A 23,668-nucleotide genomic window follows, 5' to 3' on the forward strand; every position below is an offset into this window, starting at 1 on the left:
CTTAGAATCTTTGCAATTTGAGGTTTACGGCAGAACTTCGTTTACATTCAGAACCTCCTCTTCAAGACACTGTAAAGCTTGCACTGCAATTGCATCTGAAAAAAAAAAAGTATAACCTTGTCTCTTGCATTAAAGTCTGCTTGTTTTCATGTCTGCTATATAATGTAGCTCTAGTGTGAGGTTTTGCAACCTGGAAATGCACAATGAAGGCAAATCTAGGTTTCTTGAGATATTCCAGTTTCTGCAATGGAATTTCACCTATACATAGCTGTGCTGTTTTTTGTATTATATGTGAACCAGCACTCTTCCTTTCGGTTTGTGTCTAGGCTACAATAATCAGTGCCAGAGAAGATGTAACACACACTGTAAATTCATGGCGCTGTCTGCACAAGCAGCGAGCACTGAAGTAGTGAAGTTGTGTGAAGTAGCATCATCGCGAAGCGAAGTTCTAAGACGTTAACTAATCTAAGAACTAAGACATTCCAGTAGTGAAGTCATGCACTGTTTGTGTATATTCGAAGTGCAGTCTTGTTTATGGCTGTGGTGTAGGTAAGCGTACCTACAACAGTTTTTGTTTAGCTGCTGTATGCAACCGTAGCAGTGGAGATGCAGTTAGTTGTTTGGTCTCTTAACTTACAAGAGTGTGAGTATTCCTGGAACATTGTGCAGAAACCGGGCTGTACTGGATTCTCTGGTGTCCCTTCTTCACTACTTGTACTTGCTAAATTTAAAGCAATTTCAGGTATGTAAGCACAGCAGCCACACCTCTAGCTGCATTCAGGCATACGCATAGGTGGTAAACTGTGTCAGAAATGAGCAATTGCTCTTGTGAATGCAGTTGTGTATTTTGAAGAGTATTCCCCTCGTGCGCAGTGGATGAAGCCGGTGCCTTGATTTAAGCTAGCAGTGGCTGGTCGGCCGTGCAGGTTGTGACCTCGGGACATAAGACTCTCGTTGCTTGTGGCTCACACAGGAGGTAGTAGGGAGAAGTGGTTATTTTATTTTCAGAACTGGGATTAAAGACGCTTGCTGTATACAATGGTGTCCAAAGGCTGAACATCATCCAGGCAGAGTATCTGTGCAGAGGTGGTGCAAAATGTGGCTGTTGATGATGTGCAGTAGGTAACTTGTTTCAGCTGAGATCAGAGTTATTCTGCAGCGTAAGCAGCACTGTAGTTTCTGAATAATTGCCGCCTGAAACTCCACCCTTGTCTCCTGAGAGTTATTCTTACCTTTTAAGCACCTGCTGCGTCTCCCCATGGGAAGTGATTGCTGTTCAGTAGCATGTAGCCTTGTCAGTCAAACCTGTTCCCAAATGAAGCTTCCTGTCTCCGAGGTTATTTTTCTGTAGGTTGGGAGAGCTTCCAGTAAACAATAAAAGGGTCTGTTACCAAGGGAGAGCAAATCTGCAATATCAGAAACATTAATGCTGTTACTTGGTTTGGGTGCTGTAGAGTGGTCTGGCTTACTAAAGAGGCATTGCTGTTACACTGAAAAAAGTTCCTAGTGCAGCTACTACTTCATTTCATAAGGGCAGTGTTTAGCACGGGCTGCCACAACAGAAACTATGCAGATGAGTCACAACCATTGCTTTAATCCATTTTGATACCCTGCTGCCTGTGCTTCAGAGGCCTGAATATACTTTGGAAATAACTTGTGGAGGAAAGAATACATACTTACATAGCATGTTAGGCACTTCTTTTTAGTTTTGTCTTGCATCTCTTTAAAAGTGTAGTTTAAGCTTGTCTTATTTCAGAATCATATTTACTTTTATTCTGGATGTAAGTGGGGAAGTAAGGGAGTAAAATAAATAACATTATTTCCTGAATAGCAGGAAGAAATGAAAACCAATAACATTCTAAGGATCTAGACCACCATGTGTCACTGAACTGACTTCTTGACACCAAACTGAGTAAACTTTTTGGTTTGAGGCAGGGCTCTGCTTGCTTCATGAACCACGGAGTATGTACATGTGCCTGATCTGTTCCCATCCTTTGGCTTCGTTGAAATTAAGTGCTGCCTGTCTGAAGGGTGTTAGTGCAAAATCGTTCCTGAATATGGACTCCATATTTTACTTTCATCTAGTTATCAGGAGGCAATCTGTTATATAATTCCTGCATGGATAATATTTCCATGTACATTCAGGTGCCAAAATACTGAAGGCTGTAGGATCTATTCCTTCTGATTTCTTCCAATTGTGGAACTTGTATGAACTTCCAAGGAACTTCTATGAACTTCCAATTGTGTAATTTCTTTTTTCCATGGTCTGAAGCATGAGTTTTTTTTAAAAAAAAGTTTAGTTTTCTGTGTGTATGAGTAACTTTACAGTTCATTTCTGAGTGTGGTAAAGCACTTAAGAAGTTAATCGATGGACCTAGTGGGGAAATGAGTAGTTCATACTCCCATTCCATCATCGACCTTCATTTTCTATAGAATTTGATTTGCTGTTGATTTATTTTGTTTTAGCTATGTAAATTCTCAGAAAACCTTGTCACAAGCAGATGTGTGAGGGGGTATAGAACTCTTTTTAACTTCTACTAATATGAGCATCCTGAGGCTTAAATGGTAATAAAGCGGTGTTTTCAGTAACAACCTGAACAATTACATTAGAAGAATGAATTATGTCCTTACAGAAATGAAAAAAAAAAAAATCATTACTGTTCATCTCAGAAACAGTTTGTAAAAACTTTAATTTTTTTGTTGTTTTAATGATCTTATCCATTACTAGATGTTAAGTGAACATACACATTTTCAGCCTGTCAGTTAACTTTATTAGTACTCCTGCTTTTCTGGAGAGTAGATATGTTGGGGGAAAGGAATAGAAAAGGGGTTGATGAATCAAAACTTGAACAGAAGAGAGAAATTTTTGCATTTCTGCAAACAGTAATAGGAAACTCAGGGTTGCCTGCTCAGCAGAGTCCCAGTGAACTCTGTACTGTGGCGTTTGTGCTGTACAGACTTGGAATGGTGTTTTGAGCATCGGCCTGGATTTGTAAGTGTGGGTGGTAGTGTAGGGCTAGTGGATGGTCGGGCAGCCTGACCCTTCTGATACATTGAGATTATGTAGGAAGATAGAATAATTCTTACGTTTCAATATAGATTTATTCTTTCTACTCTCCCCTTTCTTTTCTCTTTTTTGGGGGGAGGGCAAGGAGTTTTTGAGGAAACAACAAAGTTTCAAAATATTTGCTCAAGTTGAATGGAAGCGAATTTTTAAATGGGGGTTCGACAGAAGCCTTATGAACAATTTACATTACCAATTCATAGACTTTGACTGTAACTATTCTTATTTTGGATTTACTTTGTCTTCAGTTCACCTAATGGTGCTATTTCAGGAAATTTCACTAAATATTGAGGAGGAACTGTGAACCTGAAGGGAGTGGTAGGAGTATGTATAAGAGATAGGGGAAAAAATGATTTTTTATTCATTAAAGAAGAGAAAAGGGGGTGGATGGAAGGGGATTGCATAGATAAGTAAAACCCCTTTCAAATGATGTCATGATTTTTCTCAGTATTTGGGGGCTTCCCTACTCCCCAACTAAAAATGGCATGGGTTTTGGTTTGTTCTGGCATGCTTTAGTTATAAATGCTGTGCTTTTAATCTGAACAATGTAGACTTTCTATATAAATGAGATTTTTGAAAATGGGACTGATTCTGAGATTGTTATTAATTTCCTTTTATGAAGAAAGGAGAGAAGATTAATTTGATTATATCTGTACAGCACAAATATGACCAATCTCTTTCAATTTTGAATAGCCTGGGCATGATGAATTTAGAATTTCACTGTCATGTATGCCTTCATTGTAGGACCGTGTCTATGTGCAACAAAATAACGTGGAAAATGTCTACAATTTGGGTTTGATTATTTTTCGAGATCAAGTTGTACGCTACGGCTGTATTAGGGATCATCTACGGCAAACTCTGCTGGATATGATTGCAAGAGAAAGGAAAGGAGAAGTTGTAGACAGGTAAGATGTTTGTAAGTGACTGTCTTCTGTTGTAAATGATACCTATCAACTTTTGAGTGAATCAAGAGCGTACGCAACTAAGTCATTACTTAAGCAAAAATTGCTTCATAATCTGGAAAAATATTTTTTCTTTGTGCCATAGTTTAACGTAGTAGGTAGATGGAGAAGCTCATTAATAACATTTTTAATATTTGTGGTCTTTATTAAACTTTTTGTTAAATTTCTCTGTTACCACCGTGTGTTAGAGTATTTGTTTATAAAGTGGAGGTTTGACAATTCTCTGCCCCTTGCTATCTTTTATTTCCTCGGTGCTGTTGTTCAGTCTTCTTCTAGCTTTGCTTGTTTTTTGAAGTTTTGTTTTTTCCTTCTGTTTCCCTTCCTAATGTTTTAGTCCATGTGTTTCTTAGTAGTTCAGTTGTCTCCAAGCTTTAAAATCTTCTCCTCCTGTTCTCTTGCCATATTTGTAGATGTGGAGTTCTGTACCACACACTTCAGATACTGCAGCTGAAGTAACTTGAAATTTGCAAGTTTTTTTTTGTGCTTCTGCAGTTTCAGGACAGCTGTTGGGTGTGGAGATATGTAAACTTCATGCTACTTTGGCTGCAGTTCTGTGATTGTGATTGCCCAACATGCAATTTTTGAAGAGAAAAATACTTCCTGGCAACAGCTGTATAATGTCCCCTACTGCCAGAAAGTGGAATTTTTTCCTGGATACAGTTCTTTTGTTTGTGTATTTTATTGATTTGTTTCTATGCTTAACTTGCAGATATGTTTTCATTACTTCATTTAAAAGAAGAAGAGAAATTTGTTTTGAATTGTTCAATTCAAACCTGCATATGTCATTTTCATTTTCCTTGGTTATTTTCATGTATGGTGAAATATATTCTTGTTAATAGTTACCAGAGTTGGTAGAACTTGAGACCTGCTTCCCTATCACTGTGTTTAAAATATTTAATAAACCTTGTCAACTCCTTAGTTTAGAACAGAAAGAATCTTGCTACTGTAAGCTTCTGGAAAACCTGTTGTAGCAAACAGATCTAGGATAGAGATTTTATCAGTATGTTTTAATTAAGTTGAAATCTTCTGAGTTGTTATTCTGTGTACTCTCTATCTTGTAAGCATGTTGATTTCTCAAGTTGTTAACAACTTACTTTTTGGCAGAGGCGCAATAAGAAACGCTTGCCAGATGTTAATGATTCTAGGTCTTGAAGGAAGGTCAGTCTATGAAGAAGACTTTGAGGCTCCGTTTTTGGAGATGTCTGCAGAATTTTTTCAGGTACAACAGTCTTGTAATTATCATATTCGGAATGCTTCTGTCACTGCTTGGAATTTTGAGAATTGGTGGTACTTCAACCACTATTTATTTGAAAAGTAAGCCAACTTCTGTTAAACCAAATAAGAAAATGTGACTAACTTTGAGAAAAAGTAACACTAATTTTAACAGAATTACTATAATTCAAATGTAATTGTGAGACATGGATACATGATAACATGTAAAGTAATCATCATGCTAATCTTGTGTATGCTTTGGGCTGTTTCCTGCAGCTCGGTCTATCTTTGCATTGTAAGCACAGTCTCTAGATCTAAAAGGGTTTTTTGAGATACCAGCGGTATGGAAAGTTCAAGTGGATGCAGGTTGGGAATGGAGAGCAGAGACTAGTTGTCAAACTGCCTTTGAGAAAGCTTTGATTCCTTCATAGTCTTTTTTTTTTTTAATTATATGTTGTAATAATATGAACTGAGTCAAGTAATTAAGTGCATCAACGTGGCTATCCAGATGTTAACCAAACACCAAACAGTGCATTTAAAATATTTCCTGAATGTTTTGGTGAGCTTGTTTCTGGGAAAAAAAGCCAGTTGAATGGTGGTTGAGTTTAATCATGCATTGATAGAAATTGTAAAAGTGTGTTAAAGGGTACCTAGGTAAGATAATTTGTCAGTCTCTTGATTCTTATGCAGGATGACTGCCTTCCTCTCATCTCTAAATGTCTTTGAAAATCAGAAGTTTACGTTGCACAAGTTTCAAAAGTCATTGCATTCTGTTTTTTATTGGTGCTACGTTAAATTAAGAAAAAAAATGACCTTGAGTTTCATTCCTTAGCTCTGCCTTTAAAAATATATAGATAGATAGATAATCTTTTCTCTAGAAGACTACACTGACCAGTGTGGACAAAAATGATTTCATATGAAATAGTATGATCAGCATTGTCATTAGCAAGTATGAGAACTGTTGATCCTCACAGCTCATAAATATGACACAAGCTGATATTTGAGAAAAATTTTTACCTTTTCCTTCTCCCCACTTTTCTGTTTTCTTTTGACCTGTAGCTAAAACTCCTGTTGGTCACTGGATACTAGGTTGGTTTAGTTTGTTTTAGCATGAAAAGTTCCGTATTCATATTCCACGTATCCCCATATGTATGTAACACAATAAGTGTACTAGAACCTTTATTTTGTGTGAAGTGCGTATGTAAATCTTGGAGGTACAATAGTCTCATTTGTTAGACGTGCTGGGTGTGATTTAACTTGTTGATGAATGCTGATCTGAAATAACCAGTACATTTCCTTTTTCCACCCTTAAAAAAAAGTATCTAAAATATTAATTTGTGTTAATCGCAGATGGAAAGTCAGAAATTTTTAGCTGAAAACAGTGCTTCTGTATATATAAAGAAAGTAGAAGCTAGAATTAACGAAGAAATAGAACGGGTGATGCATTGTCTGGATAAATCAACAGAAGAACCAATTGTGAAAGTTGTTGAGAGGGAACTTATTTCCAAGCATATGAAAACTATAGTGGAAATGGAGAACTCTGGGCTAGTTCATATGCTGAAAAATGGGAAGACAGAAGGTAAGACCCCAATCATATGGGAGACAAATGCTTACGAAACTGCTTATTGGTTTTAAACATAGGATAAACTGAGCTTAAAGTTCGTGTTCCTCTGTAGTTCTGAAAATGCTTTGGTGACTTTCTTTTGCAAACATCTGAGAATGGTACTTCAGAGGCTTTTAAGACAGACTATTTTTAACTTGTTTCTCTTATTTCGGTAAGTCAAGTATTTAGTAAGAAAAGTACTCATCTTTTGTACTGATCTTTACCTGTTTTCCATGAGCTGTTTTATTCCTTTTGTGCTTCCAGTTTGTAGCTTTCAAAATTCAAAGTATTTTATTGTGGTTTGTTTGTTTGTTTTGATTTTTTTTGTTCTTTGGGGGTCAGAGGTGGCATGTTACTTGAAAAGCGCTAGAGTAAATGACTTATTTAATCAATGTATTGTGCAGCCAATTCTTGGGGAAAAGGCTTTGTTGCAGGAAGAAGTTGTCTGTTCCTTTCTTAAGGGATGAAAAACGTTCTGAGTGGTGGAAAAAGAAGGGGTCAGTCTGGTAAGGTTTTCTGCAATGCAGGGTGATACGGGACAGGCAGCGACTGGACGGAAGTTATGGAAAGAGAGAGATCTTAAGATTCTACAGCATCGTAACGAAGAGTGATTGTAGTAGCTATATGTAGAGATCAGTCTTTATACTAAAGCAGTAAGAAAAGGAACAGACTTTCTGCTTAGATTAACGGCTTTTGTTCCTTAAAGTAGCTTCACAATTACTAGGTGGTAGTCAGAGAGACAAAGTGAGCAAATCTCTTAGCTTTAAGAAACGGGAATTTCTTTATTGAAAAGGAAAGTGATGATACCAGACCTTTTTTTTCTTTAATATCCAGTTAAGCTAGGCTTCAGACTGAGAGGACAAGGATATTGAAGGGTATTCGTAAGATACAAGAATTAATTTAACTTTTATGAGCATTGATTTGATTTAGTTAAATATTAGAGGGGAAATACTTGCTGTATTGTGAAGATAAGATTGTACATAAGAGATGTATAAGGATGGATTTCTCTTCTGGAAAGTCAGGTTTAAGCTAAGTCACTTCTCATAATTTTAGATACATGAAACAAAACAGTATGAATTTATGTGGCTGGAGTATTCTTTCAGGACAAAATGAATTTAATTCACACTTGTCTTGCTGAATTTAACTCGTATTTGTGCCATTTTTTTTGCTTTACAGAAATAAGTATCTTAGTGTTGTCCTATTCGTTTCAACATAATATTTGATACTGGGATGGTACCTTGAAAGATATGTTCTTAAATACCACTGCAAAACATAGTTTTAGCAAAGCTTAAAACACACCATATTTTAAAGCAATGGGCCTGGGGATCAGCAACACCAGATGATGACGTACTATAGACAATCTCAACTAGATAACTGAATGCAACCTTTGTTTTTAATTTAATTTTCTGTGGCTGCCGCAGTCAGCATGTTCTCAGGGGTAAAGGAAAGGGGACATCAGATGATTGAACTGCCTGAGCTGTTGTTACAAGATGCTTTTTATGGCTCAAGTGGGAGAACTTCTGCTGTTTGTTCTTTTTGCTATGAAATGAATGAGTTACAGAAGTACAGAATGCAGAGTGTCCTGCATAGTATCTCATTCTTCTTTACAGATCTTGCTTGCATGTACAAGTTGTTTAGCCGTGTGCCAAATGGTCTGAAGACAATGTGCGAGTGCATGAGCTCATACTTGAGAGAGCAAGGTAAAGCACTAGTTTCTGAAGAGGGAGAAGGAAAGAATCCAGTTGACTACATTCAGGTAGTTAAATATTTTTAACTTTCTTCTGTCTTTTCCACGTTCTCCAGAGTAACATGATTAATATAGTAAACCTTAAAATTGATTCAGAAGGGTTTTTTTTTAATAAGCTACATTTATATTTCTGTTAAAAATGTACACGTGTTGACTTTTCAGTTGTTTAGAACTCTTCTTTTACATAAGTTGCTTGGGAGCTCATGCTCATTATTTGTGTTTTTGGTACCTGCTCTTATTAAAATATTCAGGCTAATTATTATAAACACCTGGGAACTTCTTGATTTATCCTAAATGGTATTTGCCTCTATATTGAGTTGTATGCCAAGTAGCTTTGTAGCATCTATTTCATTTAATTTTCTGTAACTTTAGCTATTGATATTTATTGATCCAGTACTTCACAGCAAGATTCTTGTGATTTACAACGTTTACCTCTCACTCTTTGTTAAATTACTTAGCTTTATTCTTGGTCTCTCTGAGAGACGAACACTTCTGCATATTAAAAAGTTTTCTTTGTTGTTCTCCATCTCGCTAAGAAGTTGTGTAGCATTAATTTATTAAGATCACAAAATACACTTCAGGAGCATGTCTTCTTTTCTTTCTTCCCATTGCCTCCGAGAAGATGGTTGTATGTTCTTTAGAGTTCATTGAACTTCAAGGAAACGTTTCATAACTGAAGATGTTTTATACTTGATGTAAAAATGTTTGTGTATTCATTAAATATGGTTTTTTAAAATGTAGTTGCAGTCCTTATGTCTGGTCCTTAGGAGAAGCGTTTAATGTTGTATAACTATTATGTCTTTATGTCTGTTTTATTTGACATCAATAACTTTACTAGAACTGGTTACTATAATAAGAAGCCATTTGAGTATAGAAACACTTTTGATTGGATTATCAATTTTCTGGCAATGCTGAAGCAAACTTCTTACCTAGTTTGGACAAGAAACACCTCTCCAAGGACTGCTAAAAAGAAGAGAAAATGCCCTTTGAAATTTTTTAGTTTTTACTGACTACAAGCTGTTAAGTTTTTGTGGTGGTACGATTTTTTTTTTAAAGGCGCAAATAATGTGGAAAATAAGTGTCTGGATTATTTTAAAGTAATTTTCACTCCCTTTAAATTCTGATGGACCTAAAAGGGTCCCTTAAGAAATTGAGCTGAGAAAGTTAAATTCTTAATTATAAAGGTGCTATCAATGTTTCCTGCCACAAAGATGAATACCTGATGAAGCTGAAGAAGACTTACAACCATATTGCATGTGCTTTGGCAGAGCTGATCTGCAGCCCATCAGTATTTACCGCAACCATCTCATGAAGACGTTCTCAAGAAGGGATTGATATTTGATTACTGCTAAAACCCCAAACATGTTTAGCTTCCATTTCCATTGACACAGTGGAAGAAGAGAAAAATACCTGTGAATTGAGGAACCACCTTACTCATCTCAACCATGTTCATCTGAAACTTTCAAGAACTTAAATAGCAGTAAGAAGAGAGGCAAGCTATATTACAGTATCAAGAAAAATATAATCTTCGTAGTCTGCCGCTGCTTCTGCAACATGACATCACCAAACCCTCAGCATCATTGGTAGGATGATTGCAAAAGCATTGCCAGGGGATTAGATTTAAAACTTCTTAAAATAATTTGAAGGGATGTTGAAATGCTGTTGTAATTTAAGGTACTAACAGTTTCTCCTGTTTAACACCAGGTTGTTCAGATCGTGTACTCCTGGAGAGGAGACATAAGCTAACCTTGGTAAACAGAGAGAGATAGTGGGATTTACTTTGAATTTAAAATTTCTAATACGCATTAATTAGCCTGTCTAAAGACCATTCCTTTAAGTGAGATGGTGAGTTCCTAAGAAACATTACTTCTTCTTTGAGTAATTCTTGAATGGCTTCTTTAAGTAACCACACATAAATAATCTCTTCAGAGACCTAGGACTCTAGGATCATTTAACCTGATCATTTAACCTAGTTTGTGTGGCCAGTAGTTGTCCATGATAAATTTAACTCTTGAGTGAAATTCTGACCCCCACCCCACAGTACCTCTTCCTTGAATACTGTGTTAGTTATGTCTAAACTCTGTGTGTATCATCTATGCTTAGCAGGGTGCTTATGTGATTTTAAGATGTTTTCCATTTCTACGCTAAGTTGTTTTAATTTTGGGTTAAAATGATGCAATCCCAAAAAATGATGTCAAATATCTGATGCTTTAGCTCAAAAGAAATGGTTCATTTCAGGTCTGTGAACTTCATGCTATGATAACTGGAGAGCACTTGCTTGTATCTAGTTTTTGTATGTTCACAGTGATTCTTAAAGATCAGTAAGAAACGTGTGACTAAATAATGCAGAACGTGTCCCAGGATTGAAATTACAGGCAGAAAAAAAAAATAAAAAGACTTGGCCTATTTTTGTGGCGTGTTTTCTGCTTAAACTTGGTTAGTAGCTCCAGAGATACAGATAATGGGTACCTATCCTCTTCTTTCTCGTATTCTGTATTTAGGATAGTGACTTTGTCAATTTTACCATAGACAAGGCTTAACAAGTACAAAAATTCCTCCTTCAAGTTGTTGAAGTTGAAGTTTACTGCATTTAAAATGCAGTAAATCAGCCTGCTTAAAAAGGGTGATTAAAAACTTAATCTTTGAGTAGCCTCCTATTACAGCAAGAGATTTATTGCAATATGGACATTTAAAAACACATGAAATTCCAGATAGATTCAAACAATGCAGAGTGTAGACAGCATTGCAAAACTTCTGACTGTAGATATGGTCTTCTCTACAACTTCATCTGTTGTACTGTTTTACAGCATACAATTTCAAATCAGTGAAAATGTTCTACTTTTTTTTTAAAGGGTTTACTGGATTTGAAGAGTAGGTTTGACCGCTTTCTTCAAGAATCTTTCAATAATGATCGACTCTTCAAACAGACTATTGCGGGTGACTTTGAGTATTTCCTCAACCTCAACTCCAGGTCTCCAGAGTACCTCTCATTATTTATTGATGATAAGCTGAAAAAAGGAGTCAAGGGAGTAAGTATAAATTAAATTAAAAGATCATACTCTTTTCTTTGTAAACTTGGATCAGATTAAACTAAGGTATTTCCATGAGAATGATTTATTTTTTTTATATTAAGGTAAAAGGCAACATTGCCTTTAGAAAACAAGCAAACAAACAAAAAAACCCACAACCCTGTATAATACATTTGAGTGCTTAACACTTTCAAGCTAAGCTTACATAAGGTACAAAGATATCTCAAGATAGATGTTTTGTAGCTTGTCCTTCATCTCTGAAGCAGTTATACTTAAATTACTTCTGGCAGTTACTCCATTGAAAATAAAATAATATTAATAGATTATGCGGTTCTCTTGGGAACCTGTTCAGTGCCTTAAATATATTTATAGTTCAGTAGTTATTCCCAGTATCTAATAATTTCTCTTGCAAATTAAGCCCCTTGGTAGGGGAAACAGTCTTTACTTTTTTTACGTATCAGAGGACTATTACCACATTGGTCTCTTCTAGCTTAAGTACTACTCTTTCCTTTAGTCTTACTTCATAGCTTCTTTCTTAAATTTTTTGAGGTACAGCACCCAGAACTGGACACAATGATTTAGCTGAGGTTTCAGTGGCCCTGAATAAAGATGAATATTATTGCATGCATCTTAGGTTTTGGGGATGAAATAGTAAATTCTATTTATAAAAATAAGTAATCATTTTATTTGTTGTAGCACTAGTCAGGCTTTGCAAAATGAACCTTAAAATGTAAAGTTTTTCATTCTGAGCTAACTTTTCATACTGCTAATAATGGTTCCTAGCTATGTTTTTTTTTTTCTTCAAAATTTATGTTTATCCAGGAACTTCCACTGTATTTATCCAGGTATTTTAACCATCCATTGCTTCTCAATCCCTCACAATTGCTTTTTTCTCTTATTATTTTCTTCCTTTTATTGATTTCGAACCCTCTTCTTTTGGCTCTGTTATTCGCATGTTGGTTTTGTTGGTTTCTTTACAGGCTACTGTTAAGCCATATACTTGCTGTGAATTGCTTTAAGTATCTGGGTTGTAGAGGACATTTGTACTGGAAGACTAAAACCAGCAAATTATTTCTTTTACAGCTAACAGAGCAAGAAGTAGAAACTATCTTGGATAAGGCAATGGTTTTATTTAGGTTTATGCAAGAGAAAGATGTTTTTGAACGGTATTATAAACAGCACTTGGCAAGAAGACTTCTCACAAACAAGAGTGTTTCAGATGACTCTGAGAAAAATATGATATCCAAATTAAAGGTAAGGTAATACCTATGTACATTTTGTTTCATTTAGTTCTTAAACATGCTTTCTTTGGTTTACATAGGGGGATATATACATAACGTCCATCTTGGTGTTAAATACAGATTTGATTTTTACAGCCCCAACAGAAAACAAAAGTTTTTTCTGAAAGATTATGTGGAAATAAAAGGAAGGAAATACTGGAAAGTGCCTGTGATAGGAGAGCAATCTTGAAGACAAACGTAATTTTTTTCAAAATTCATTAAAAAAAACATTTCCATGCAAGAGATAACAGTTGTCTTCTTGACTTGATTTGAAGACAAGATTATGCTGTACTGTAGATTTTCTGTTATTGACAGTGGATTTCTTTTGATTGCATGTAATTTTGTTAAATTTTACTTTCTCCTGCAGGCTAGTAGTAATGCTCAATGCCTTTTTCATTAAACGTAGTTTGAGATAGATTGAAAAAAATCTTCATAGCCAGTGTCTAGAAACATATCTTCCTTATTTCTCTTCATTCAATTTACATGAAATTATAAGAGTGGCCAAGACCTGGAGAAGAAGGTAAAGTCCTGAAGGTTGACAATCCTTGAAGCAACTTCTAACGCCACTTCTTTCTAAGTGGCGTGTTAAGTGCCTAGGGGACTTTTGCACCTGATTGATTTGCAACTGACCTAGAATCAAACTTCTTTGATTCTCAGTTTTGACTCTCGTATTTTAATCATTAAATAAAATCTCTTTGCATCAGATTTCTCCAGATTATCAGTATTCTTTACCAATTACCTATCTGCATCTTACCTGGTAATTTGGAAGGTATAGGGCATACAGATGCAAGATGAATAAATGGACCGAGACTGCGTTCTTTTCTCACAATTTGCCCAGTGGTTGGAATGCTGAAGATGACGTTTGCCTTTACCATATACATAAAACTGTTCTAGAAATATGCAGAAAGTCTGGTATATGTGAAGTAAATATATGTTTGTGCACGTGTATTGATATAGGCATATGTCCCTGGTTCTAAAAAGATCCAGTAATCTCACTTTGTAATCTGCAGTAAACCTTGAAATTTATATATGCTTAAGACAACTTGTTTTCTGATACACATAAAGATTTTTATTTTTTCTTTTCAGCATCATCCTAAAAAGGAGGTGAAAGTGTATACCTTGGTCTGATAAGCTTTCACTAATTTTTTTTAAGATGAGATAGGAATACTGAAAACATACCATAATACATTAATGAGAGAAAGGGGAAGGAAGAAGAGTTTCAATTTGTGTATGATTAGTTAAATCCTTATATGAATAAATGAGGTGTAGTTGTTTTGTTTGTTTTTTTTTTAAGTTCTGAAAGTATTGAAAATTAGGGTCCTGGTTACCAAATGTACAGAAATAGCATTTTTATGAGATTTATAAACTAGCTCTTTTCTTCTAGAGTATTGGTGAATCGGAAGATCTCTTTTCATAGTGCTGGCACAACAAGTCTTATTTTTTGTATTTTAGACTGAATGTGGATGTCAGTTCACGTCTAAACTGGAAGGCATGTTCAGGGACATGAGCATCTCAAACACGACGATGGATGAGTTCAGGCAACATCTGCAGACGACCGGGGTAAGAGCGCAGCGGTCTGGGTACTTGGCCTTTTACTTCAGTACAAAAGCTAAAAGGCCACGTGCCCTGCTGAAAGTTTTCTTTGTTAGGATACTCATGCAGATTTGGTTAGCATCCTCAATTTATATTTCTCTTAGTGTTTCTCATATAAATAGACGAGTCATTTCGAACGGGCTTGTCCAGCCGGTGCGGGCCGGCAGGGGGCGGGCTCCGGCCGCTCGCCTCACGGGGCTCCGGCCGCCTTCCCGCCGGGCCCGGCTGCCCCGGGTGCCTGCTGCGGGGGTCCGACACACCTGTCGTCCCCGTCTGGACATTCCTGACGCGGCAAAGGCTTTTGTTAAACGCAGAAGTGCTGCCTGATTCAAACTGGCCGATGTGAACATAACTGTTCAGTCAGTAAGTGTTCTGTTAGCTGTCCCATGCAGCCTGAGCCCTTATGCTGCCCTTACGCTCAGTGGGGACCTCTGAAGCTTCATATTTCACTTCTATTTCAAGATACCAGTTTGCTTGCTCTAAACACTTTTTTTTTTTAAAGCTGACACTTAGTAGTGCCTAATAATATATAATAAATAGCCAAGTAGTTCCTTGCCTGCAGGTAAGTAAGTCTGTATGTCAAGCATATTTGAACCAGTTTCAGAAATCCAAATGCCAGGAAAGTGTTTACGGATGTACAGTGACTCTGGTTGTGCAAGGGGGTCTGAAGTTTTTGTTGTCTTGAAGCTGTCAGCTGAAATCTACCTCATCAGCATACTGTGAAGCATCATGAGTGGAAGAAAAGAAATGTTCTCAAAATGCTTTCAGAAAAGGTTGTGGAGGCACATATGTATAGGTATAGAGGACTTTGTGGATGGGCATCCTTACTACTGCTTCTAGTTCTTACAATCTAATGATTTTTCTTCCCTCTAGGATGGTTAAAATAAGAATTTCAAGAGCAAATTCTTAAAGCATTTCCATTTTTAGGTAGCATTTAAGACTTCTACATGGGATTTTCTTTTGTGTTAAGGATTCATGTACTTTACCTGACAGTTTTACACTGAGTTAATAAATGATGTATATTTTTCCAACTTAACTATGTGTAGCTAATAAGGTAAAGTTAAAATGTTAGCAGCTATTTTACTAAACCTTATTTGAAACTCCTTCTTGGCAAGGAACCAACAGTTTGCTGTATGGTTGCCTTTTGTTCAGACTCGTCATTGTTTTTTAATGACACTTCCGGGATATTTGTTTATGATGGACATGTATGTATTTCTCTTAGTGTTAATATTTGAGATTAATTTTAATTTTTTAAAAATATTGCTGGTAACATGCTGGTGTTATGGCATTCTGTGTGAAATAGTCCATTCTACTCATTTTTAAACAATTTATACACTTCAAATATGTGCAGTGCCTCGTAGAGAAGTCAGAAATCTGTTCTTCTCTAAATAATCCTACCTGCAAAGTCTCGTGCTGGGTCCTATATCCTTATGCTGCATTTCCGGTCTGGCCAAGACCAAAAAAGCTCAGGGAACAGTCCCTACTTCTGCTAAGATGACTTCAGTTCTGGATAAAATTATTTTCTTTATCTTTCTATTTATATTGATGTCCTTTGGCTGGAGTCAAAATTGTTTGAAGCTTCTTTTTAGGTGACTTACGGATTAGTTTTCTGTGTCTAAATAGCTGTTTGAATTTCTCTTACGAGCCTCATGACATTGGTCATGACAGAATTAGAAGCATGGCAGTAATGCTGGCTACAGAACAGTCTTTATATAGGTCTTTCCATACTTTTACAAACTGATACTCTTAAACCTTAACTAAATTCAGTTCAAGGGGATTTCAGTATGAGTAGCCTGGCATTGGTCTAAATTTTTCAGAAGTTTCCTAGACACAACTTTGGTAATGCACAAAGGCATTTGACACACACAATACAAAAACTAACACGGTACATGGAATGCTGTTCTGCTGCTTAATGTTGGAAGTTTCCGAATTCATATGACATTTTTGATCTTCTAAAATATAGTGTGCACTATTTCTCTGTCGTAATTTATAACAAGTTGGATATATTATGCTTTTGGTTTTTGTGTCCATAATACACGATCTTTGAAAGCATTACTTACTCATCCTAGAGCTGAAAATACTGAGTTTTAAGTTTAATGGTTTAGTTGAGATACTAGTGAGGACTATGCATGCCTCACTGGTAGCCAGAAGTTTATCACTTACTAACAGAAGTGCTTTATACTTATAGATCTCTACTTGAGCTATAGAATTTTTTCTAACCAGTGCTGGTAAAGGCTGTCTTCAGGGAAAGTGGGTTGGTTGTGTGTGTAAAAGTGAGTAACTGTTTAGTGTGGAGGCAAATTGCAGGAAGAGCTTGCTGTTGTTTAACATCAGGTATTCGGTATTATTATCTGCATCTAGAGGATAAATTTATAAACACTTACTTAGAAACTTGTCTTTAGCAACCTGGCTTTGCTGTAGTAAAAGCCTATTTAGAAAAAACTGTTAAATACATTACATATATTGTAAGTTATGTTTAGGAACACAGGTATTTCATTCTTGGTTAACGCTTACTTTTATAATATCTGTACACTCTTAAATGTCACAAGAGAATAACATGGAGGATTTTTGCTATACCATCTGATGTTTGGCATATGTTCTGGTACTGTTGACTTCATCTGTCCATTGTTGGAAGAAAAATGTTTATGAATAGATATCCATTTTTTTCTTACTCTGTGAAAATTCTATATATCCTACGCTGCTACAGAAAAACAGTGAAACAATCCTCTTTTAAAATAGTGGATGTTTTCTTCCAATTGTTTGTAGGTCTCATTAGGTGGTGTTGATCTTACAGTGCGGGTCCTCACAACAGGTTACTGGCCTACCCAGTCAGCCACACCAAAGTGCAACATCCCTCCAGCTCCCAGACATGCTTTTGAAATATTTAGAAGGTATGTATTAAAACAGCCTTTTAGGTAGAGGGTTTAAGAGCAAACTTTATAAACTTAATTTACAGATGCGTTTTGCCTTTAGAATTAAAGATATGTTAGCACACTGCTTTTTTTTCGGTGCATGTGAAAATTAAGAATGCAATGTTCACATTGTTAGGCTAGAGATTTGGGGAGTTTTTAATTTGATTTCTAATTCAGTATTTTGAAAAAGCAGGAGATAGATTTCTTAATAGCTTTGGGAAGTCTGCATAACTACTAAGCTACTGTTAAGCAGTTTCCTCCTAGATACAAAAAGTAAACTATGTATTACATTTTTGATTAATTTGTATTACAGATTTTATTTAGCCAAACACAGTGGGCGGCAGCTGACACTCCAGCATCATATGGGTTCTGCAGATCTTAATGCTACTTTCTATGGGCCAGTTAAAAAGGTAAAGTATCAAGACTGATAACTTGATTGATATTGATTTTATAAAAGAAGATTGCCCATTGATAATCGGCAAGGAAAAGGTGCCTTTCATGATCACCTTTATTGTCTGATTCTTCCTTTGTAACAGTTTTGACATGTTTTCCTCTGAATATGATTTGAATGGGTCACTTACCATCATCCTTTTTAGTACCTCATGGAAAAGTAGTAATTTTTTTTCTTGTAGGAAATTCAGTGTTCTGAATTTTTGGCTGTTTTTTTCACTAAATCCGTCAAAAGTGAAATGAAATTTGTTTATCTTTAGAATAATTTTTGTTATTGTGGAAAAAATACTGTTAAGCCAAGTCTAGTCTGCTTTTCATGTGCAGAGTGCTAGCAACATATACATTTTTCCAAACATGAAAATCTTAGTATAGTTTACAGAAGTATAATGCCTAATAGTTGTGTATACAAGAAAATGTTATGCTAGTGATTTAGACCAGTTCTAAAATGCTAAGTTAGAGGTAGTTAATGGCATGATGCTTGGGAACAAAGAAGGCAAGGTGAAGTTAAAACAAAATTCATACAATACCACATATAAATAACATGCATTTGTGAGGGTGTTAAAATTGTATTACTGTAGGACAGACATTGTGGTAATTTTGATGACGATATGAGTAAAAACTGGAGGTTGCTCAGATAGTGGAACAGGTGCCCGGAGAGGCTGTGGAGTCTCCATCCTTAGAGGTGCTTGATATATGACTGGACGCAGCCCTGAGCATTCTGTTCTAGATGGCCTGGCTTTGAGCAGTGGCTCGACCATGCAACATACAGAGGTGCCTTCAGGCTGAAGAAATCCAGTCTGATTATAAGACAGCTACTGGAGGGAGATTCTGGTTATGCCACCAGGTGTGTGCGATTCTATCACTTGTATAGACTGATCTCCAGGATAAGTTTCGTTATATAACTTCCATCTTGCTGAGGTAACGTATTTTGGAGTGAAAAATAATCTAACACTAGTTTTATGTTTTTAAAACAGGAAGATGGCTCGGAGGTTGGTGTAGGAGGTGCCCAAGTAACTGGCTCAAATACGCGGAAGCACATATTGCAAGTCTCCACTTTCCAAATGACAATATTAATGCTCTTTAACAACAGAGAAAAATATACCTTTGAGGTAAGAATTGTGTTTTTCTCACCTGATTTTTAAATAACTGCTTTAGGCCTTCTTGCCCTCTTCAATAAAAGACATGAAGAGCAGGTGTCTCTTGTTCCACTGGAGTGTGGGTCAGGCCAATAAATAAAGGAGCAGATCAGCACCAGTGCTGTGTCTGGCAGACACTCAGAGGACAATATTGGGAACAGAAGTTTTCAGGAAAGTTGAGGGGGGTTGTGAATGTGGTTATTCCTCAACCATAGGGCTATAGAAAAGCTGTAACTGGAATGTAGCAGGTGGCTCTGCTTGCTCATTTTCCTTGAGGAAACTGTATCTAGAGGCCCAGGGGTGCAGATGGGTTTGTATCCTAGCTTTTTAAATACTAAAGTTCTTAAATTGGCTAGCTAGAGCAAGCTGCAGGGTTAATCAAAGAACTCTAGTTCCTTCTCTGACCTGCTGAACCAGAAAAGACAATGAGGAAGTTCCACATAGCTCCCTAGCAGGGAGGTTGGAGGGTCATTTCTGGGAAGGGTTGAAATGATCAGCTGATGAAAAATGGTGGAGAATGCTTTGGAAGTGGAGGAGGATCCTGTGCTGTGAGACTTGAGCATTGTATTGTTAGACAATAATATGTGTTTCTTTGGTTTGAGAGAGCATTGGAAGCCTTGGAAAGCAGTTACGGGTGCAGCTTGAAGCTAAGGGGGGTTCTCAGGTTTTCTCATCGGCTTTGGATTGTGCCATGCGTGGTACTCACCTGCCTGTTTGCTTGGATTTTGCTTTTCAGCTTTTTTGGCGTACTCCTAGCCTACTAATGCAGGATGTTTCTTTGAACAGTTGGGGGAGGAAGGCAGCGTTTCCTAAGAGACTCTTAAATACTTCTCATAGTTCGCAAAAGATTATTTGGGGGACAGAAAGTTCTGTGTGCTGTGCAATGCATCACAGGAGCATTACAGCTCTGAGTACTGCTGCCGAACACTTGAACAGGAAGGGGACTTACCAGCTGGGTTGACAGCTTGTTTTTCCTTGTTGAAATTGGGCTGGTAGCTCTATTATTTTTGCAAAATTACAGGCTTTATGAATAGCAGAGCTTGTCTATATATGAATAAATAATAGTTGGTAGAGTCGTGAAAAATCAAATTTTAATATGTGTTCTAAATTAGAGTCCATTTTACTTAGACCAGATGGTAGAGAGCTGTGTCCTCAAGTTTCTAGGTTTTGTTTTTTTCCTTGTTTAGGTGTTCTTAAGCCGTTTCATTGTGTCACCCTGTAACTAAAACACTAAGAAGGCATGCTTGTTTTGTTTGGTTTCTTTGGAGAAGTATGTGGGAGTTGTCTTTAACTCCAGCCAGAAAAGCTTATGAAAACCTAAGGATGGATTAAATTTTCTTTGTTCGTTGATTATTGAATATCATCATTAATTACTGAGTGTTGGGCATATCCTATTGCTTTGTCATATCAAACTAGTGCTTTTACTGCAACAGTAATGTGAGACATGGCTTGTGCAGTGCTTGAGTAAGCATGGAGGCGTTTTTGATCTGCAAGTGTTTCTGCAAATTCGGATCTGGACAACTTAGTTTGAAGTTGTTTTTGCATTTGGATAGACTTTGCTGTTTTGTTCGTGTTCTCTGTTAATTCTATTAATTGGAAACTTGGTAAGAGCATCACAGTAATCCTAACAGCTATTAACCCATGTGATTGTAAAATGGGATAATGATGATGAAAAATTATGCATAAGATTTTACAGAAAATTAAAGGATCGTTACATAGCACAATTCCTTGCTTAAAATGTATGCAGGTATTGTATTTCTATATGGTAAGGATTTGTTTACGTATGCAGAAGAACTAGTGGCCATATGGGCCTAGCTTTATCTTACTCACCTCTAAGGATATTCATGCAAGCCTTCAAAGCTTGCTCGCATTTCATTCAATTTCTTCTAATGAAGTGTCATGTATTACTCAGCATTTTTTCTGCTCAAGTTTACAATACAGCTCAATGTTTTAAAGGGTGAAATGTACATCTTTGTCATCAAAAATGAGGGGAAAATATTTGGTACTTACTGTGTCTTTGGGCTTAACAAACAAGAAATACAGGTGCCGCTGTAGTAGAAGTAAAGCTGTTGGATAACAACAAAAATGAGACATTAGCACTTAAAACTGATTTTTTCTCTTTTGCTGATCTCTGCTTTGGAAGAATTATGAGTTGAAGTCTGTATAAATAAAAAATCTTTTTAGTTTGTCTTTTTCTTGTAATTTCAACGACATGACTTTTTCCTTTTAAGTTCCTTCTGCACTTTTTCCTTCTATCAGTAAACTTTATTCTTGAGTAGAACTGGACAGAGGCCATGCCTAAAATAATCTCTTTTGTAGTCTCCAGATAGGGCTCACTTAGTAATGTTTTTACAAGTGAGGTTGTGTAATAGGTAATGCTCTTGTGCACAGCTCAATTATTGTCTTTAAAATAAGGCATTTTTGGAGATGGGGGGGGAACACTGTACATTTTCCACTGTATTACATCAAATGTAGAAAAGTTTCTAGAAAAATGATATGCCACAGACAGAAGGAAAAGAGCGCAGCAGCACCTGTTATCCCCATTCATATTCAGAGCTACATTTTTTTAATCCAGCTTGAACTTTTTGCCTTCTTCTGAGGGACTATATTACAGTGCAATTCTTTCTTGGTTTTTATTTTTAAGCTTGTTTATAAATTCTGAAATGATTTGCTCGCATTAGTGACTGAATTGGAATGCTACAATGTGAAATAAAACAAATACATAGTGGTTAGTATAAAGATCTTCAGCATCAAAAAAACTCAAATTTCATTTTATCTCCTTGTTTTTTAATTTATTTTTCTTTCCATCACAAGCAGGGAATATATTTCTTGTAAAAACAACTTAATTTTGAAAGGATTACTTTTAGCCGGTGATCAGAAACCAGCGTTTGGAAACCTGCATATTGCAGGCATTATCTTTCTTCTAAGCTAGATCTGGTTTATAGCCTCAAGGCTTTACGTTTACCTAAGTCCTAAAATCTTAAGTGCTGCTTTCCTTTGGTTAGTTGAGTTTATGCTGATCCATTTTAGTAAGACTTTTTGATGTGACCATCGGAAGGATTTTTTTTTTTTTAATACTGCTGTGTGCTGAGTCTGGAAAAATCTGTGAAGGTGACTGTTTTTTAAAATAAAGCAACAAATGAAGAAATAACATGCCTCTTCACAAGTAACTTGAAGTTGTTGATAATAGCAAATAATTAAAATGTGGGTGCACATCGCTTATTTCAAACACTGAATATTTCTGGATGTACTATTTTACGAATATTCTTAAGAAAACTTAAGATTTCCCAATCATCCAGAAGCAGTAGGTATCAAAAATTCTGAGATTTGATAGTTTTTGACTTACTGAATTTTTACTAAACTCATTCAAAAGAATTTAAAATCATGTGCAAAAATGCAACTTCGCATAACTTTACATGAAGTCAACACTGCACATGTAATACTGGGTCCATAGCTGAAAAATAGGGCTTGTTCTCTGCCTGAGCTTTGCTGAGATCTGATAGATGCTGAATGTGAAAGGCTGGTATATTCAAATTGTTTTTTATTGCCTGTTGACAGTGGTGGATGACCACAAAAGAGCAGATTTTTTTTTAATGTGTGTACACAAAAGAAAGAACATAATTTAATAGAACTTAGTTGTACGGTGACAAGAAAGTCAAACTTCAAAGAACCCAAGTTCTTTACAAGTCTTTAAACACTGGGAGTTCTTGGACCTGTTTTTAGCTTGGTGGTCATCAATCTGACTTGTGTGCCACGAGAATGGGGAATTCTGGGGACGACAGAATAGCTGGATACTGCTCCTAGAACTGATGGTGGGGAAGCTGGGCAAGTGGCAGCTCTTGTAGACAGTTACAGGTCTGTGATGCTTAGTTTCCTATTTGCTAGCTTAGTCTTTAGCTGCTCAAGGTCCCTCAAGAGTCTGAATGGGAATGTGGAATGGGAGATGCTTGGGGTTTACTCAAAACTGTGAAAAAGAAGAAACTGCAGATAAGTCTATAATGAATGGAAGCTCAGTAAATGAGTTAAATTTGAAGCAGCAGAAGCAGTTGGCCTGCTCATGAAGCATTTTAAGACATCACTGCAGCTTTTCAGTATTATAGGGGGCTTACAAAAAAGATGGAGAGCAACTTTTTGCTCAGGCAGATAGGACAAGGGGGAATGGTTTTAAACTAAAAGAGGGGAGACTTAGATTAGATCTAAGGAGGAAGGAAATTCTTCACCCAGAGGGTGGTGAGGCACTGGATCAGGTTATCCGGAGAAGTTGTGGATGCCCAATCCCTGGAGGTGTTCAGAACCAGGCTGGACAAGGCCCTGGGCAACCTGATCTGGTGGGTGGCATCCCTGCCCATGGCAAGAGGGTTGGAACTAGGGGATCTTTAAGGTCCCTTCCAACCCAAGCCGTTCTATGATTCTGTGATCGTTCTGCATCCAGTGTAATTTGCTTACTGACTCATGATAACTGGTGACTTACCTAACATATGTCTCTTGACTGAACTCTTAAGAATACTAAGAGAGGTACAAAAAGTTATGTAAATGTTTTTTACGAAGATACGTAAGACCTTCTACGAAGTTCTTACCTTTTCACTCTTCTGTATTTCGCCTCTAGAAGTTGTAGCTGAGGGCATATGGGCTGTAAATAAATTGTTTCAGGTTATTCACAAAGGAGGTGTAGCTAATCTG

General features: G+C 36.6%; 1 protein-coding gene across 2 annotated transcripts in view; it reads left to right on the top strand.

Annotated features, from left to right (window-relative positions):
* The window catches only part of CUL3 (cullin 3), a 55,308-nt gene that overhangs the window by 27,921 nt on the left and 3,719 nt on the right, over positions 1–23,668 (top strand). For both annotated transcript variants that reach the window (XM_040566922.1, XM_040566923.1), the window contains exons 4-13: positions 3,809–3,969; positions 5,131–5,245; positions 6,589–6,817; positions 8,452–8,597; positions 11,441–11,617; positions 12,701–12,871; positions 14,350–14,457; positions 17,257–17,381; positions 17,716–17,812; positions 18,827–18,961. In XM_040566922.1, the coding sequence (XP_040422856.1) occupies positions 3,809–3,969; positions 5,131–5,245; positions 6,589–6,817; positions 8,452–8,597; positions 11,441–11,617; positions 12,701–12,871; positions 14,350–14,457; positions 17,257–17,381; positions 17,716–17,812; positions 18,827–18,961 (1,464 nt within the window). The remainder of the gene's footprint in view (positions 1–3,808; positions 3,970–5,130; positions 5,246–6,588; positions 6,818–8,451; positions 8,598–11,440; positions 11,618–12,700; positions 12,872–14,349; positions 14,458–17,256; positions 17,382–17,715; positions 17,813–18,826; positions 18,962–23,668) is intronic.

This window comes from Cygnus olor, chromosome 9 (assembly GCF_009769625.2).
Source record: "Cygnus olor isolate bCygOlo1 chromosome 9, bCygOlo1.pri.v2, whole genome shotgun sequence".
Taxonomy (NCBI): domain Eukaryota; kingdom Metazoa; phylum Chordata; class Aves; order Anseriformes; family Anatidae; genus Cygnus; species Cygnus olor.